This window comes from Falco punctatus (genome assembly GCF_963210335.1).
Source record: "Falco punctatus genome assembly, chromosome: 17".
Classification (NCBI taxonomy): domain Eukaryota; kingdom Metazoa; phylum Chordata; class Aves; order Falconiformes; family Falconidae; genus Falco; species Falco punctatus.
In genome coordinates, this window is record NC_137597.1 from 2,242,744 (window position 1) to 2,261,067 (window position 18,324).

An 18,324-nucleotide genomic window follows, 5' to 3' on the forward strand; every position below is an offset into this window, starting at 1 on the left:
CACCCATTTCAAGATTTACTCAGTCAGTCTTAATGTTAATGGTCAGCAGAAGCCTTTCAGTCTTAATGTTAATGGTTGTTAATGGTCAGCAGAAGCCTTGGGTGAGACAGAGGCTGACCACTGATTTCAGACCCCAGAGGCTTTTGATTTAGTCACGTTTTAAGAAAAAACCCTTCAGTATGAACTAAAGCTCTCAGTGACATGAAATACAACCTGCCCCATGTCAACCCACATCCCAGCTTCCCAATGCTTCAGCTGCTCCACCAGCTCCCAGCCAAAAAGCTGGACACGGCCGCTCCTGGGGGCGATGGCCATGAGTGCTTCTAAGGGTGATGGCCACGGCCACTTCTGGGGGCGATGGCCACGACCGCTCATGGGTGTGATGGCCATGAGAGTTCCTGGGGATGATGGCCATGAGTGCTCCTGGCGACAATGGCCACAGCTGCTTCTGGGGGCAATGGCCACGGCTGCTCCTGGGGGTGATGGCCACAACCGCTCTTGGGGGCGATGGCTACGGCTGCTCCCACGGGTGATGGCCTTGGATGCTCCTGGAGGTGATGGCCACAGCCGCTTCTGGGGGTGATGGCTATGAGTGCTCCTGGGGACGATGGCCATGGCCACTCCTGGGGGCGATGGCCACAAGTGCTCCTAGGGGTGATGGCCATGGCCACTCCTGCGGGCGATGGCCACGAGTGCTCCTAGGGGTGATGGCCACGGCCGCTTCTGGGGGCAATGGCCATGGCCACTCCTGGAGGCGATGGCCACAGCTGCTCCCAGGGGCGATGGCCTTGGCTGCTCCTGGAGGTGATGGCCGCAGCTGTTCTTGGGGGCAATGGCCACGACTGCTCCTGGGAGCGATGGTCATGAGTGCTCCTAGGGGTGACAGCCACGGCTGCTTCTGGGGGTGATGGCCATGGCCACTCCTGGAGGCGATGGCCACGAGTGTTCCTGGGGACAATGGCCACGGCTGCTCTTGGGGGCGATGACCATGGCCGCTCCTGGGGGTGATGGCCAGGGCTGCTCCTAGGGGCGATGGCCACGGCTGCCCCTAGGGGCGATGGCCACGGCTGCCCCCAAGGGCAATGGCCTTGGCCCTCCTGGAGGCGATGGCCACAGCCGCTTCTGGGGGTGATGGCCATGAGTGTTCCTGGGGACGATGGCCACAGCTGCTTCTGGGGGCGATGGTCATGAGTGCTCCTAGGGGTGATGGCCATGGCCACTTCTGGGGGCGATGGCCACAACCACTCCTGGGGGTGATGGCCATGGCCACTCCTGGGGGCTATGGCCACGAGTGCTGCTGGGGGCAATGGCCATGGCTGGAGGTGGCTTCTCACAGCAGTCAGGGGGACAGCGCACACCCTGGGCCAACAGCCACATGAAGGGCTGTGCCCTGCTCACCGCACTCAGGGGGATGTGCTTGGACATGGTGGGGCTCGGCCACCCTCACTCCTGGCATCACTCATGTGGAGCCAGAGCTGCTGCTTGGCCGGGGCTCAGTGCTTCCCACTCTGGGGTGCGCTGGGTCACCCTCTCCCCTCGCTTTTCAGCTTTGCTGGTGCATAGAAAGCTCCCCGTGGTCCCTTGGCATGATCCTCTGCTCCAGAGTAGCATGCCTTGGAGACATGGCTGACGTGGTGGTGACACTGGGATTTAAACTGCTGCCTTTGCTCCTGGCAAAACTACTCAAAAGATTCTTGTTACTGATTTTTAAGTTCTTTTGGAACAGACTGAAAAACCCTCTTGTATTCTGTCCTGTCTCTTTTACTCCATGACCATAATCTCCCATTACTTCCCTCCACCCCAAGCAATAGAATGAGCCAAAACTGCCCAGATTTGCGAGTCAGAAGGCAAAATGTCCCCTGGCGCTGCTGTACACATCCAGACTGCGGTAGTGGGAGGGCTGCAGGGGTGGAGAACCTGACGCAGGAGCAGGTTTCCTGAAAAAAAAAAAACAGAGCCTGTGGAGGACCCATGCTGGAGCAGGAGAGAAGCATGAGAAGGAAGGAGTGGCAGAGAGGAGCTGCCGCGGACTGACCACAACGCCCCTTCCCCATCACCCCGGCACTGCTCGGGGCAGGGAGAGGAGCTGGGGGTGAAGAAGTGGAGCTGCGCCTGGGAAACAAGAGTGGGTGAGCGGAAGGTGGTAGTTTAATTCTTGTCTGTGTTTCTCACCATCCACATCTATTTTAATTTGCATAAACTCAAGTAATTTTCCCCGAAGTCAAGCGTTTCTCCCATGATGCTAATTGATAAGCGATGTCCCTGTCTTTGGCTCAATGAATTGAGCTTTTTCATCTTCTTCCCTGTCCTTGTGCTGTTGAGGAGAGGGAGTGAGAGAGCAGCTTGGTCAGTGTCTGGCAGCCAGCCACAGCCAACCCACCACCATGCTGTATTAATTTATAATTAAAGCAGGTGCTGTCCTGGGAATTCACCTAAGCCATAAAGTTGATGTTCTACCCGAATGAAAATAACCCCAATAGACCCCAAACTTCTATCACCTATTCAGCCTGAAGTGGAAGTACCCCCAGATGCGAACGCATTCGATGGGATGGACATATTCTAACCCAAAGCAGGGGCCAAGCTCGCGGCTCCTCCCGCTCTGCTGTGCCAGATGGCAGGACTTCACCTGCAGCTACTTACAGCGATTCCTACACGCTTGTATGTCCCCAGACAGGAGTTCGGTGAATGTCCCATCACCTGGAGTCACCCCTCTAACAGGTCAGAAGCTTTTTCTCTCCCCTTCCCTCCCTTCCCACCTGGGTAGCCTAACGAATGAAGTTTGGTGTCTGGCTGGACTGGAAACACTTCACGGACGTTACTGGTTCCAGGGCAGGCAGGTGAAAGCTCTGTGGAGAAGTTCTTACTATTCCACAGCAGACACGTGATGTTCTGGCCAGTACATTGCAATCGCACATTTAGACAGAAGCTGGCCTCTCACCTGGAATACATCGAAGACATGCACCATTAGGACTAAACTCCATCTTTTTTCTTAAAAGCAAAGGAAGCTAGTCTCTGAAAAGTGATTTAAAGTTCACCAGTCGATCCCTTAGCCTTGTGCCCTGCAGATGCTTTGCTCAGTTAGATGGGAGCTGCTGATCCAAGCCGCTTGTTTTCTCTGTGGTACGATCCTGCCCACAGCGGGATCTCCGTTCCCAAGAAGAATTTACCATTCAGTTTTTATTGCGAGAGGAGGCCAGCTGGGCTTCTGGGGACCTCAGGTTTGTTCAGATTTAGGCAATTCTTGTCAAGCCTTTCAAGCTCCCGGTGAACTGGCAAAGTACTCCAGCCTCTGTTAACAGAAAGATACATCTTTGCCTTTTTCATTTATAAGAAACTAAACTAACTATTTCTCGGAGGTTTTTTCATACTCATAATTTTTTCCTTGTGCAAAATTCAAACATGTTGAGTGAGGTATAACTCAGCTTCCCCCAGATTGCAACACAGACCCACAGACTTCACACATCAATTTTGATGCAGTTTGGGGAAGCCCAGCTCAACTGTGTCTCCTTTTCCTGCCTGTTCATCCAGCACCATTTGGGTTTGACTTTGAGCTCACTGCGTGTCTAATGAAAGCAGATACTTGTGTGCAGAACTGACAAGCTGTTTATTCATTAAATGCTACTCCGGTCTTCTCTTTGAGAGGACGATTTGGATTTGTCATGGTTAAACCCCAGCTGGTAACAAAAGACCACACATCTCCTGTGCCACAACGTTAGCGGCGATGCTGAACAGCAAAAGATACTCGGCAGCTGCTGACGGTCCTGTCTGCTGCTCTGCCAGGCGGCTCCCAGGACTCACAACGGAACTCCAGTGACACAGAGCACTCCAAGGTAGAACTGTTTGAGGGAACCAGAGTCCAGCCCATTTTGGGCTTGAAGGCAATGACTGTCTTAAAACACGAGGCAAGAACCAGTTCTGCATTCCTCCGGCCGCCTGCACCGGCTGACAGCACCGCAGGCACGGAGGCACCAACTCCCTTTCAGCACAGGAAGGAACCCAACTAAAAAGGGGATGGGTGCCGGGAGGCTCCAGAGCAGCAGCCGTCTTCCCCGGAGTAACCAGCACTGCACTGACCTTCTCCCTCTCACAAAGGGTTCCACAGCTGCCTCTCATCCTTGCCATCCTGCAGATTACTAGTTCTGCTGAAGAGCTGAGATGACAAGTAACATCAGCACCTCCATGAGCCCGCTGCCAGCCTCTCGCATCCGTCTGACAGTCCCGGAGCTGCCTTGCAGCCAGGCTTCCAAAAAGGATAGATGGATGCCAACTGTGATAATGCATTGCTCTAGTGACCTTACATTTTTCACGTCAGAAATAATTTTTACTTCTTTTAAAACTAAAAATAGTACCTACAATGATTAAAAACCCACTCCACTCCCCCCACCCCCACCAAAACCCCAACCACAACAAAGATAATTGACTAATCCAGCCTTGTGAAACTTCACAACAAGACATTTCAACGAAAGGATAACTTTTTACATGTGCTACATGATAGAAATAATATTTACCCCACAGTTCTAGAGGAATTAGCCAAGAAGGTGAGTTATGGCAAAGTCATACATCAGCCCTAATTCAGTGAGATGTTTTGCAACGTTGCCCTTAGCATGCAGAACAAGTCCCATTTGGGTCATAAGAACGACGCGCAACCCCACAAGGGGCTGCATTCTGCTTTATCTCCCCAAACAGGGCACTGCAAGCACACACTGTGAATTTAAAAACTGTATCTGAAAATCCCTAAGCCTCTGTCTCTACAACACAGGCAAATCAAGCTTTTAACACTAATGCACAATCACATTAATGTGCATATATTCTTCAACCAACATTTATCTGCTGGAATAAGCTGGAAAGACCAGTTCTTATCACTACAATTATTTATACAGACGCACGAACGTGAAGTGGATTTGAACAATACTATAGCATCATGTCCTGTTAAAACCAGTCACCTCTTGAATTTACCCTACAGCTGCAGCAAACTGCTTGTAAGCCACTCACAGACAATTTCATTCAAGATAGCTGCGCTAACACCTGAAGATACACCACTTTTTTTGGAGGCCAGTTTACAAGCAGGAGTCACCACCCGCAGGGCAAAGTCCTGAGTACAGTTTGTCCAGTTCAGCTGGCCTCTGGCTCTCCCCTTTTGCCGGTTTTTGGTTCCCAACAGATAATCCCTGAGGGGAACTTGGTTTATTCTGTCATCCTGGCCACTTTTCTTTTTGAAACTTTTTCTTCAGAGTGGTCACGTTTTACCTTCATTTCCATTGGGTCATCTGTATCATCTACAGAAGAAGGGAAGAAGAATTAAAGGTTGCAAGTCTTTCTCTGACTTCAGTGCAATAGCCCAGCAATGACAACAGCCAGTGAAGTTACAAAGCACGCCAGAAAATGCTTCTCTTTACAGGCAACAAAAGTAACGCCGGGAGCAGGGGACTCTGATTCTCAGACTTTGCCTTTCCCTATCTCCAACAGCCATCACAACGTTTACTCCTCTACACCACAGGGTTTGCAGAAGAACTGTCAGCATACATCGCTTACACCTGGAAGGTACCAATGTGCAACCTCCTGGATACATCAGTACATGCAGGATTGGGAACAATTAATTCCTTCTGACCACAGCAAATGAGGCAGGAATACTTAAAGTCTCCCCTCAGCTGCTGCATGTTGGGATTGTGTAATAGATAATAGAGGCTACTGTGGCATGCTCTTAAATACAAAACCATTGCTTCCGTTACATTCCTGCAGAGGAGTCCCTGGAGGCTGAGAGCTCATCACGGGCCCTAGGATTTCAATTTTAGTAGCACAGGTGCTGTAAGTGAAACATCCGTGTGATTGGAAATACCCAATTAATCCAGGGTCCCCCAGAGTTCGGGTGTTCCAGCCCTAACTGGTAACTACCGGTTTGTTACGCGTATGCTTAACCTATTTAGGAAACAAGGTCAAAAGGTACATTTCTTAGAGCAACTCAGCTCTCAAGGGCTTTTTGCTCCTGGTCGGTGGGAATCTCAAATAATTCCTGCTACGAGGCAGGGTAGATCATGGCAAAAAGGACAAGCAACAACGCTCTGGTTTGCAAGAGGCATGGGCAGAGCTGCAGGGATTTGTGCACCTTGGCGATACACCTGAAAAACCTGAGGCCGCGGAGGCTGTCGGTGCAGACGGGAGGCAGAGGAGGTCTGCTTTGGGGAAGGGGTTCCTCCAGCAGGCAGAAGCAAGCTGCCATGCTGCCAGGGCAGCCAGAAGGGGAAGGACACTGCTCAACTTCTACTTTTCCCTCTTGGGACTTCATTTTAACAGTAACTAGAAGAGCAGCGCAGGGGGCTGGTACCCAAGGGGAAAGGCATCCTGGAAATCAACACAGAACCAACCCCCAGAGCCTGTTCCTGGTGACAGCCCCTGCACTGCAGCATCTCGTACCTCTCGTCAGCTGGGCTGTTCCGTACTGCTCCTCGCGGACCTGTTTCATCAGCTGTAGGTTGTGATCACTGGCTTCTTTGTGGTTCACCATCGGGAAGGGGTAATCTCGACCTGGGGACATGGGGACAGCGACCTTTACAGAACTAATCAAGGACATTTCACTGGATTTGCACCCCAGCAAATGCTTGCAGCTTTTCTTAAAATAAATGGCATCTCAGATAGATCACATGACCCACTCTCCAGAACTGCCTGCTTCTCTCCATCAAAGAGTACGAGCTACCATTTAGACATAAGCTTATAAGAGACTTCAAAGATGCATTAGAGCAGCAGCAAAACACAAGATGTTCAGAGACTCTTTAAAGACAGCCAAGCATCTGAGCCAGAGAAAAGCAACTGCAACAACTTAGAGCGATCCAATAATTTTAGGACATGAACTGGAGGCAAAAATACGTACTCTGAAATTAGACTCCAATAAAAAACCTTAAAGGAGATTTGGCAGAAGGTAGACTGCTGGCTGAATCAATCCATTTTCAGAAAATAAATGCATGACTTGTGTTGGAAGTGTGACATTTCCATCTCACACATGTAATTATTTTGGGCAGTTAACAGCAGCAAAACCCTAAGCCAGGTATCCGAATGAATTACCTATGATACATCCCGCTTGCTTCTGCTCCTCTTCAGATGCCATCCAGGGCTCATAGATGTACTTAGAGGGAAAGTTCTTTAGTACAGGCAAGTATTTGCTGCAAAAGAGGAATAATATGGGGTTTTATAATCCTGCAGACAAATACTCAAACATTTAAGAGAAGTGTAAACCAACCTATGCCATATTAATTCTTGGTGATCATATGGATACTACAGTCCATGGGAAAGTTCTGATTAATTCTGCACAAAAGAACTGGGTTTATGTTCTGAAACCTCCACAGAGGGATATCTTCCAAAAGTTAACTTTACAGCATAGAATAAATGGGTTGATTTAAACACTACTTCGGTTTTGACTTCATCCAAAATATTTTGGTTTTTAACATTTTCACTGACATTTCATCCTAAATTTCAACAAATCTCTAAACCAAATTAATTTTTAAAAAATATCTTAAAGTCTTACAGAATGGGAAAGTAATTTTCTGTCCCACTCTGTCAGATATGTCAGCATGGGCTTCCTCTTTGATGATACCCAAAGCTAGATAGGATGTGAGGAAGGGGAGATGTGGGGACATCGACATTGCCTGACATCAACAGTCTGCTCCTGCTCCAGTCGGCTGTAAAATCACCCTCTACTTATGAGAAAGCTCATCAGCACCTTATTGAGAGATAAGGAAACTGAGACTCTGAAGCAAAAAGGATTGAGAGTAGAAAATAAAACCTAAGTATCTAAAATTAACCAGACCACCTATAAAACCTGGCAGCACAGCACTTGGTTCCCCACAGACTGGAGCAGGGGGAAGTTTTACTCAAGTCCTTTAGAAAAAGGAGTCAGCCTGGTGAGCACACACAGTCCCGGAGCCGACAGGTGCTAGAAATCAACACAGTGCCCTGCTCAGTCACCTCCTTGCCACCATGGGCATGTCTCTGCCTCAGTTTCCCGATGTGTTCAATAAAATCATTGCTAGGACCCCTGTTTCACAAGTGTATCCGTTTCAAACGGACACGAGTTCATCAGCTCGTGCTGCACGAGGAGCCGGGGAAGCTCGACATCGCCCTACCGGACGTATTGCCCCTCGGGGTCCGTGCGCCTCCCGAAGTGGACGGGGCAGAAGATCCGGGTGTACTGGTGGAAGAATGCACTGGCCGACAGCCACATCCAGTTCCCTGCGTTGATGCTGTAGTCAGCATCTAGAAGCAGCTCTTCAAACACCTGCAGTTCAGGGATGGGAAAAGAAAGAGAAGCATCCCTGGAATGGCTAAGTTGCAAAAAATAATTTAAAAAAAAAAATATTGGGTTTTTTTTGGAGGGGTTGATGGGTGGGAGATGAAGGTGAAGCTCGCTGCTAAAAGCACAGCACCCTGCTGGTCTGGGCTGCCCTTCTCAAAGGGAAGGCTCTCCAGTTTTCCAGAAGGAAGACAGAGCAACCTGAAGCCCAAAGTTATCTTCACCACCCAAAAATCATCAGGTCTCAGGGATGGGAACGACCTATCAAGGGCTCAAATGACAGGCCACAAGATTTCATAAACCACGAGACTCCTAGCAAGGCTCGGTAAGGAAGCGCAGCACCACCTCCCGCTGCCACGCTCACATCTGGCAGGGGTTTCCCAAGGTCAGCCAGAAGAGAGAAACCAAAGAACCAAAGCAAACCTTCATGCCCTCTTCCCAGCTGATCCAAAGGTCCCCCCGTGTCAGGAAGCAGGCGACAGCGTGCCGAGCAAGGTGATGGATCCAACCTTCCTGGTGCAGCTGGGTCATAATTGCATCGATCCACGGGAACCCTGTCTGTGCCTGCAGCAGAAGAGGAACACCAGCCCTCCTGCACACGTGGCATTCCACCTGTCCCACACGCTGCTGGAAGCCCCACCTCAACCAGCCAGCTGGGACCAGCCCCAGGGCGACAGAAAAACCCTAAACTGAAGGGCAGCACTTGTGGCGATGCATCTTTATTACCGTTTTCCATTTGTGGAGCCTCTCTGCGTCCTCATCCCAACTGATCTGAAGGCAGATGGGGTTCCCAGCCATTTTGGTGAAGTTTGGTGTTGCTGATGCCACCGTATAAAAGAATTCCCTCCACAAAAGCTGCCCTTGCAGTGACACCGGGGGCAGAGAGTGATGCTTGGCCTGCAAAAGGCACATGAGGTGAAAGCTTCTGCACTCTCACTCATTTTGTGAGTGTCAGGCCTGTAAAATAAAGATTAATCTAACTACACTGCTGGCTTCATGGCACGTTACCAGGCAAGCCAAAGAAATCAAAGATCTGAAGCAATGCTACACGCTCAACACCAAAGCTGAATTCTGTTAGAGCTCAGTGTTACCACAAACATTCCCTACCTACCTTCCAAAATGGTGTCACACTGGGATTTCTTAAACCAAAAATGTGTTTATTAACATATTAACTGCTTGACTATCTGAATCCAGGTGGCTCAGCCATGTCTCAAGAGATACTCTTCAGAAAGAGGTTCAGGAAGACCTTGGTTTTCTTGTGTTGGTGTCCACTACACTTTTCCTTAAGAATCAAAGAAGTTTTCAGAAGCTGGTTTTGGCTTATGCTATAGTTAAAACTTGTCTAAGCTGAAAACAGATGATTTTAAAAACTAAGCTACTTGAACAGGCTCAACTGATCAAAAACTTCACTTCAACACCAGGCAGGTGTCTTGAATTCCTTGAATTTTAGGAGGGTTTGCCTGGGCTTCCCCGCTGCTTCCAGGTCTCCTTAAATCACAGAAGGGTTTGGGTTGGAAGGGACCTTGAAGACCATCCAGTCCCAACCGCCCCACCAGAGATGGGGACACCTGCCACCAGCCCAGGCTGCTCCCAGCCCCGTCCAGCCTGGCCTTGACCTCCCAGGGATGGGGCACCCACAGCTGCTCTGGGCACCCTGTGCCAGCACCTCGCCACACTCATTACCCCCTATTTATCATATTTCTAAAACTTAATTGGGAAAAGCCATATGCATCCACGGGTGTTTCACACAACACATAAAGCCACTTCACAGATTTCATCAGATGCTGTGAAAAGACATTAGCAAAGTAGTATTTTTTGGGTACAGCAGGTGCCTACCAAGACGACCCGAGTGTTAAATCCTAGCCTCAGATGCCAAACTGAGGTTTGTGAGAGTGCTGGATTTGCTTAACTACAACCCGTTATTTTCTTACCTGAGCATAAATGTTTGACAACCTATAAAAAAAGGTGCGAACTGACAGACAGCCCATACTGAAATACGGGCTCAGGCCCGTGGTGCTTGGAAGCAGCGAATTTGGGATTGTTCTTGGTTTAGTAAAACTTGCCACCCAGCCCTAAAATGAAAACAGAAAGCCAGGTTGAGGCAGCACAAGGTGAGACACATCCAGATAATGACACAGGGGGGGGAAAAAACCACCGTTTGGCAATCGGCTTCTGCATCACAGAAGCCTGTTCAGCATCACGCCTGGAAGATATTCCTACCACCCATCCTCCCACAAAAGCCACCAGCAAGGACAATGAGACCAGGCTGCCACCCTCCTGCAAGACCTGCACATACATCAGCCTCCTCCAAGGCCAACACGAAGGCCACGTTGTTTATTTGAGTTAAAATATAAAGTGGTGTGTCACTGTTGCAGCCACTCATTTAGCCTTTGAGCAACTCTCGCGTTGTGGAGCCCGGTGGCCCCTGGGTGCTGCGGAGCTCTGCTACCCCCGGGTGATTTTGACACATGGGGAGCAGCTCTCCCTGTCGCAGAACCACGCTGAAGGTCCTTTGCACTTTATGAAACTGGGGGTGGGTAAAGCATCGCAGCCAGCACCCAAAGCAGGCTTGGCTGCCCAGAGCTGAGCCCCAGCAGGCAAAAACTCAGCTCAAGCAGGAACAGCCGCGCAGTTGCCAGAGGTCCAGACACAACCACACACAACAGGGGCAAGGTGGGCACCAACCTCAGCCCACCCAGGGCCGCTATCCCCACCCACGTAAAATCGAGGCTGACCTGGTCAGTCAAGTGTTGCTCCAGGCGCTGCAGCCCTTTGGACTCCCCTCCTTTCCAGGGGGAAAGGCTCTCCGGGGGGATCTTCAAATCCACAGGGACAGGCACCCTGTAACACTCAGCCAGGCACAGCTCGGGGGCCCTACACCTCCTAACGTGAAAGAGAAGCCTCACTCAGAGAGGGAACGGGAGCCCAGATCTCCTGTCACAGCACAGCCGGAGCACGGGGGAACAAAATCGCAGCCAGAAAGCCCAGGCTGCACTCTCTCCGTGGGGAAGAGAGCTCATCCTCTTCGCTCCGGGTAATTCTAGCCTGAGCTGGGGGAAGAGGAACGGACCCACCAGATGCCAGTGCCCAGAGCAGTCGGCTGCAGCCCCCACAGCTCAGACACCCCCTCACCTCCCACCCGCCAAAGGAGGCTCGGAGGCACCTTCTCTCCAGCCTCCCCCAGCTGTCTCATCCATCCCTGCCAGGGAGCCAAGAGCCCCCTCAGACTCTAAACACAATTCCAGACCCTCCAAACGCTGCTCCCGAGGAGCGGTGGCTCCGGGAGAGGTTCCACAGGGAAGGAGGCAGATCGGCTCCCTGTGCCACCTCCCCAGCTGCAACCTCCTAACTGGGGGGGGTGGTGTGTGTGGGGGGGGCGTCTGCACCTCTGAGCATCACCCCCCCCATCTCCCCTGCAGCCTCAGCTGCCGAGGCTCTGCCCGTGAGGCTGGAGGAGCACCAGAGTATGGGTTTTCCCCCCTGTAAAACACAGGGGAGGAGGTTCAAGGACACGGCAGTGGTGTGCAGACTGCTCAAACCCCACAAACGAACTCGGATATCGATAGAGAGCTTTCTGCTTACCTGGGGAAAACCGAGCTCAGCTCTGTTGCAGACACCTACAGAGGAAGGGGTCAGTGGGGCTCTCAGAGCACTGACATAACACAGGCCTGCTGGGAAGCATGTGAACCACTTATCTCTCATCATCATTAATTTAAAAAAGCGCAAGTAAACTAATTGGGGAAAAAAGAAGGGGGGGGGGGAAAAAAAAGTACAAGGGAAAAAAAAAAATGCAAGAACTGATATATCCCAACAGTTACATGGGTCTTGTCATCGAACTACCCGAGGACAACATTCAGGAATTAACAGGATGCCCCTAGACGGAAGCCTGGGTTACCAACACCGTCCTGAGGCCACGCAGGAGGCACCTGACAAGTTCCAAGTACACGCAGTCCCGTCCCCAGTGGCCAGGTCTCTCCTTCCCCGGTCTTACCTCCCTTTGGATCACTGACCTCCCCTCGTGCAGAGCTAAACATAAGATATCTTTGACTCTGAGCTTCTTCTCCAGTCCTGAGAGACACAAGCTCAGTCCCTCCTTCCCATGCAGCAGAGGGGAGAAGATTTAAAGCCAGAAGGGAACAGTACGATTATTCCACCGAGCTTCCTGCATAAAACAAGCTATAGTGGTTCATCCAATTCCTGCCCTAAATCTTGACTTGAGAGGAACCTAGAGCATGCCTTTGAGGAGGGGACGTGTAATTCCTTAGGCATTCCTCTGTTAAACTTTTACAGGTCTCAAAAGCTGTTCTCAATGTGCCTTGCAAAAGCTGAAGTCTTTCAGCTGTGCCACCTCTCATCGGCTCTCCCCTCCCAACAGCAGCGTCACATCCCCTGGACATAAAAATCAGTAACTCTCCGTGCACAGGAGTAACGCAATGCAACATCTAAACCACCCCGTTCTCCTCTGGCCCTGGCTCTTCCGTCCGGAGAAAAAGGACCTGCAGTTCCCAGCTGGCTGGCTGGTACTTACTGGAAGTCTTCAGCTGTAATGTTTCGGACAGGCACCTCGGGGTCACCGAGCAGAGACAGAATGTGAAGGAATCTCTTGTATGTTAATGGGGGAGTCCCGCCGTTTAGGTCCAAAATCCTAAATAAAACAAGATCGCTTTTCACCATAAATAATTAAACCAAGAAGGGAGCTGGAGTGAATAGGGCAGTAAAAGCACAGACTGGAACAGCCCCAGTTCGTGCAACTGAACGTGGAAATTACAGATTTGACAAGTAAAGGTTCCCTGGGTGAAGGTACATCCATCCTGACAGCAGACGCTCAGGACCCGAGACAACAGGATGGGACCGGGATGCCAGCGGCGGCTCCAGCCGGGCAGCTCCGCCTGGCCCGGCAAGGCTGGGACGGCAGGGGGTGAGGTGCAGGGCACTTCTGGGGCTGCCTCCGGCAGCCAGGTCACAAAAACCAGGCTCAGGGCAGTAAATAACGGCTCTGTGTGAGCAACCACCTGTGCAGACAGATGGCAAGTCATATACATCCACTCATGTACATAAATTAGGGTCTATCCAGAACTGGAGTGCTAAGGCTGTTTTAGCCATTAGCGATTACCTTCCTGTTATTACTAATTTCAGTATCCTCAGTCATTCACCTGTGAATAACACCTTGGATCCAAGTGTATCCAGACAGCAGTAAAAGTTGATTAGAAAGATATAAAAAAAATCTGATACAAAAGATTTATATAAAAGTCCTATTAAATGTGTTAATGAATTTCTTCCATTCCGTTTAAAAGTAACTAATGTAAGTTCATAAGTGAATTATACTCCCAAAAGGAGAAAATTAACCAACTCTAAGCACAAATCACTGCCCAGCATCCTAACACCTGTGCAAAATCTCTTCGTTCCAGCAGACCAAGACACAAAAATTCTCCAGCAAACAGTGCCACGTTCATCTCAGACAGTCCAACTTGCTCAAGAGGCATGTGTTAGGATCCAAAAAGACCAAGATATTTGGCCTTTTCTCCCTGACACTTGCTAAATTCAAAACAAACCTTCCTGGAGACACCTCTTTGGGGCAACCACGTACCGTTTGGTGTCGTACAGACTGTGGCCCACCAGGGAAAGGACCTCAAAGCCCAGCTCTTCTCCCAGACGTCGTATGTTGGCCTCCATCTCCTTGTAAAACGGTTCCATCTCCGCATCCAGAGTCACTTGCGTGATATTCCACTTCTGGACATGATCTCTAAGAACAGACTCGTATTCTCCTTGAATAACCAGCAAGCAGGAGCCCAGCTGAGACAAGTTTTTCTGGAGATCCTCCAGGGACTGCAGCAGAAAATGCCACCGCAGGGCCCCTATGTGCATCACGGATGTCATGAACTTTCTGTCCAGGATGTAGACGGGGTAGATGGCCTCCGAGGACTCGAGGGCAGCCAGCAGCGCCGGGTTGTCATGAAGCCGAAGTCCTTTCCGGAAAAGGTGAATAGTGCGATGCAGCATCCTGGCTGTCCTCCTCAGACCCACTAAAAGAGGAAGGGAACCCTTGGCTTTTGGGTTACACGATCCCTATAAAGATAAAAGTCAATTAACAATTAGGAACGAAGCTCCAAACAGCCCTCGGCTCTTTTTATCGCAAGTATCTTCTGCTTTTTGATAAGTTTTCATGAGAGAGAAAAGCAGAAGCAGGACCAAACCACTCTCCTCTGCCTCCTCAGCCTGGTTCCATCATTCAGCAGCAGTATCACAACCTCGCTCCGCAGAAAATGGCTTTTTCTCTAAATGAGTCATTCAATTCCTTAAATTAAATCCCTACATGACATTACACCCCAACAGCACTCACCAGAAGGAAGGAATCAAAACAGATAGAGTTGCTGGAGCTCCGTTTACTGCAAAAACATTTTACAACCCCGCAGATGTGGCCATCAGCAAACACTCTGGAAGCCAACGGCGACAAAATTCATACACAACGGGCTGCAGGGAGAGCAGCTCCGCAGGAGCCCTCGTCTCATCCGAGCCCCAATGCAACACTCGCTCTGGCAGCGAAAAGGCTTCCTGGATTTCAGGAGCAGACACCCAGAAGTTTCCTCACCAACAAGACTGTTAAGGCTTCAAGGTGAAGCAAGGGAAAGCAAAGCCCGACCAATGCTGATACAGGAGCGTAATATCCCAGATCACCCACCTGCCACAGCTCATCCATCTTTCCTAGCACCCGCGTGGTGCTTCCAAGAGCCAGGAGAAAAGCCCTCCTCTCTCCGTAGCAGAGCTGGGTGGTGATAATGGCACAAAACTACTCTTTTTCCAGAACAGGGCTGATGTAGGGATCAGCACATGCTTATTCCCCTTGGAACTGCTTCAGCTGAGTTTCGGGGACAGGCTGGAGGGGTGTCTGGGCTCAGCCTGGGGCAGCTCAGGGCAGAGTCTGAGCAACTGCCCCGCTACCGCCGGTGCTCTGCTGGGTGAGGGGCTCGGCAGGCACCACCAGCCCGGCACCACCAGCCCAGCCACCAGCCTGTGCCTGTGCCAAAGCCGGCAGCACCTCCCCAGCTCGCTCCCTCCCACCTGAAAGGGGGAACCTCAGCGCCCACCTCCCAGGTGGGTCCACACCGACTTCTGCTTTCAGGCGTTCCCACACAGACATGAGTGATCAGCAAAGAACCACACAACAACCTGGAAGCAGCTCCAGCTCGTTCCAGCCAAGCTGCTCCACTCACCCTCCCAGGCAGCTGCAGCAGGTGCCTCAGCCCAGCTCAACCCGCAACCAAGGGCTTTACCGGCCTCATGAAGACAACGTGACTTACCCTGTCCCCAAAGACACTCAGCAGCATCACCCAGACAAACCTGCTGCGCTCCCAGGTGGTGGCACAACCTGCTCAACCCCCAGGAAGCCAGCCCTGCGAGCCTGTGGGCTGACGAGCACCAAACACGGGGCTCTGGGCTTTGTGGGGTGCTCTGGGCTGCGCCTCAGCTCAGGCACCGCCCGCGCATCCCAGGAGAACGGGAAAAACAAGGTGACTCTCCCACTGCTCAGGGGAGCGCCCAGCTGGCACTTCTGGGAGCAAACCGTGCAGAGGGTGCCAAAGAGTCCCCTGCACCCTGAGCATGGGACCAGCCTGCACCAGCTGGCCTCACCGAGGGGATGCCCCGAGTCGGGGGCTCCAATGCCCCCCACCCCAAGCCCCGTGGCCCCACATGGTCTGCAGAGCCACCCCAAGCCCCATAAAGCCCACAGGATCACCCCAAGCCCAGTGCCCCTTGGCCCCAGGCAGCCCGTGGAGCCTCCCCACGCAGCCTATAGGAACACCCCCGTGTCGGGACACAGCCCGTGGGGCTGCCCAAGCTCGTGGCCCTGCACCTCCACGTACCCGTGGGGTCACCCTGAGCCCAGTGCCCCATACAACCTACAGGGCAGCACCAAACTTGGGGTCCCACCAGCCCATGGAACAGCCCTGAGCCCAGGGTGTCCCAGGGGGGGCTCCAATGAGGTGGGGAGGGGCCCGTCCCATCCCTCCCAGTGGTGGCATCGCCTGTGGGACCAGTGGGGCATGGCTGTGGGGAGTGGGACCACACCACGGCAGGGACTGGGCACAGGGCAGGGGGGCACAGCTAGAAGGGGCCTGGATGGGCTGCAGGGCCTGGGTTCGGGGCAGCTCTGGGGATCCCAGTGAAGGGGACTGGGCAAATTGGAGTTGGTGGGGAGCAGGGGATCCACTAAAAGGGGCTGGGGTGCACTGGGGAGGGAGTGAACCCAGAGACGAAGCGGTGTCAGGGCCGGGCAGGGAGCTGGGACCCCGCGCTGGATGGCCAGGGACAGCGGGGGGTCACTGGTGCACTGCGGGTGGTGTCAGAAAGGCGGTGGTGGCTCAGCACCAAGGGCCTGCACCCTCCGGCACCCCTGCCCTGTCAGGGGGAACGGGGAGAGCCCCGGGGGGCTGGGGGGCAGGCAGGGTGGGCATCGCCTGTCGATTGACCTGGGGTTGGGGTTTGTCCACTGCCATGGTTCTAACTCTCACCTGGATTACACCCGTTCCCCAAAACTCAACCAGTGCAGGCAGAAAAGGCACCTTGCACCCGATACAGCTCCGCGCTCCAGGAGAGGCACACCAGGACAGAAAGCAGGGAAAACCCCAAACTGGACAACCAGGTCTTACCTCAAGGGTTGCCTGGCTGACACTTTGGGGTCTTTACAACATGTCCCCCCAAAAAGAGGACGGCACACAACCGGTGGTCACGACTGTCCCGCCGCCGAGCATCTCTGCAGGGGGGGGATCTGCCAGAGGAGAGAAGTCAGAGCGTCACCACCTCAACCAGCTGTGCTGCTCCTCTTCCTGCAAGCACTGAGAAAGGAGTGGCCAGGTTTAAACGCTCCTAAAGACCAAAAATATATACACCGAGGTGGATCCCGTGCCAAAGACGGCCAAGCGCCTGCAGGCTGTGGTGTAAACCCCGAGGAGGAGGAGGAGGAGGACGGCAGCGGCTCACAGCCCTCAGAGCCAGCCCGGCACCGGGAACGAGCACCTTGAACGGTTTAATTCCCTCTGTGGGAGCTCTGGATCATCCAGTTAAATCAAACCACAAACATTCTCCTCAGCCGCCAGCCCGGCCACTTCTGAAGGGGCAGGAACACAGTTATAAAGCTTTAAACAGGCGGCAGCCAGCGGGAAGGGGCAGCCTGGCAGGTGCCCTCTGGAACCACGGTTGGGGCTGTTGACGTGCCATCGTTGTTTGAAGGGGTTCTGATTCGACAGGCTAGAGAACAATTCCTTAATCGGGATTTAAGGATGCCTATTTTTATTTTTCGCGTAAATTCGGTTACATAAACCCAGCCTGCGCACCAAGCCAGGCCGCAGCGGCTGGTGAGAGCACCCCAGTGTCACCTGCAGCAGGCACGGGGCCCCCCAGAACCCACCCGCCTGAGGGGCCTGGCCGGGTGCTCCCCTGCAGTGCCTCGGGGGGCAGGGGGCCTCGGCCCGGGGGGGATCCTGCCGGGGGGGTGTCAGCCCCAGCCCCCTGCGAGGGGCTGGGGGGGACCCGGCCCGCTGGGAGGGTCGGGGCGGGGGGGGGGGGGGGGGGGGGGGGGAGGGGGACGACGGCCCGGGGGGACCCTGCCTCGGGGGAGCTGGGCGTCGGTCCGGGGGGGGGCTCTGCCCGTGGGGACCCTCGGACGGGCGGCCAAGGGGCGAGGGCAGGAGCGGCGGAGGCGACCGCTGCACCAGCTCCGCGAGGGGCGAGCGGCGCGGGCCGGCCCCCCCTTACCTCGTTCCCCCGCGGCTCCTCCCGGCGGCGCGGCCCCGGGGCCCCGTTACACAACTCCAGCCGGGCCGGGGGGCCGGGCCGGGCCGGGCCGCCGCGGTTACGCAAGGGCCGCCCGGCGGGGCGGGGGGGCTAGGGGGCACAAGCCACGCCCACGTGGCAGCTGTTCAGGCGAAGGGGTGGGGCTTGCGCTCCCGCCCGCGGGGCTCCGCCAATGGCGGCGCCCCTCCGCGGCGAATTCGAACGGTGGCGCTGAGGGGGCGTGGCCGAGCGACACCCAATCAGCGCCGGCT

The 18,324-nt window shown here is 53.2% G+C and overlaps 1 protein-coding gene across 4 annotated transcripts; it reads right to left on the bottom strand.

Annotated features, from left to right (window-relative positions):
* Nucleotides 1-1,212: 1,212 nt before the first annotated feature.
* On the bottom strand, nt 1,213-18,129 carry LOC308054523 (cryptochrome-1-like). 4 transcript variants are annotated; one of them, XM_080367506.1, is made up of 12 exons: nt 18,035-18,129; nt 16,930-17,048; nt 13,869-14,347; nt 12,810-12,926; nt 11,017-11,164; nt 10,213-10,353; nt 9,008-9,178; nt 8,705-8,845; nt 8,115-8,266; nt 7,057-7,154; nt 6,412-6,522; nt 1,214-5,276 (listed from the first exon to the last, which is right to left on the bottom strand). In XM_080367506.1, exons 3-12 carry the CDS (start codon nt 14,279-14,281, stop codon nt 5,185-5,187), a joined length of 1,584 nt encoding a protein of 527 aa, XP_080223632.1. In that variant the 5' UTR covers nt 14,282-14,347; nt 16,930-17,048; nt 18,035-18,129; the 3' UTR covers nt 1,214-5,184. The 4 variants fall into 4 exon arrangements, with proteins under 4 accessions (XP_080223629.1, XP_080223632.1, XP_080223631.1 ...); XM_080367505.1 differs by having other exon boundaries at nt 16,930-17,115; nt 18,035-18,049; XM_080367503.1 differs by lacking the exons at nt 16,930-17,048; nt 18,035-18,129 and adding an exon at nt 15,580-16,908 and having other exon boundaries at nt 1,213-5,276.
* Between the last annotated feature and the right edge of the window lie 195 nt (nt 18,130-18,324).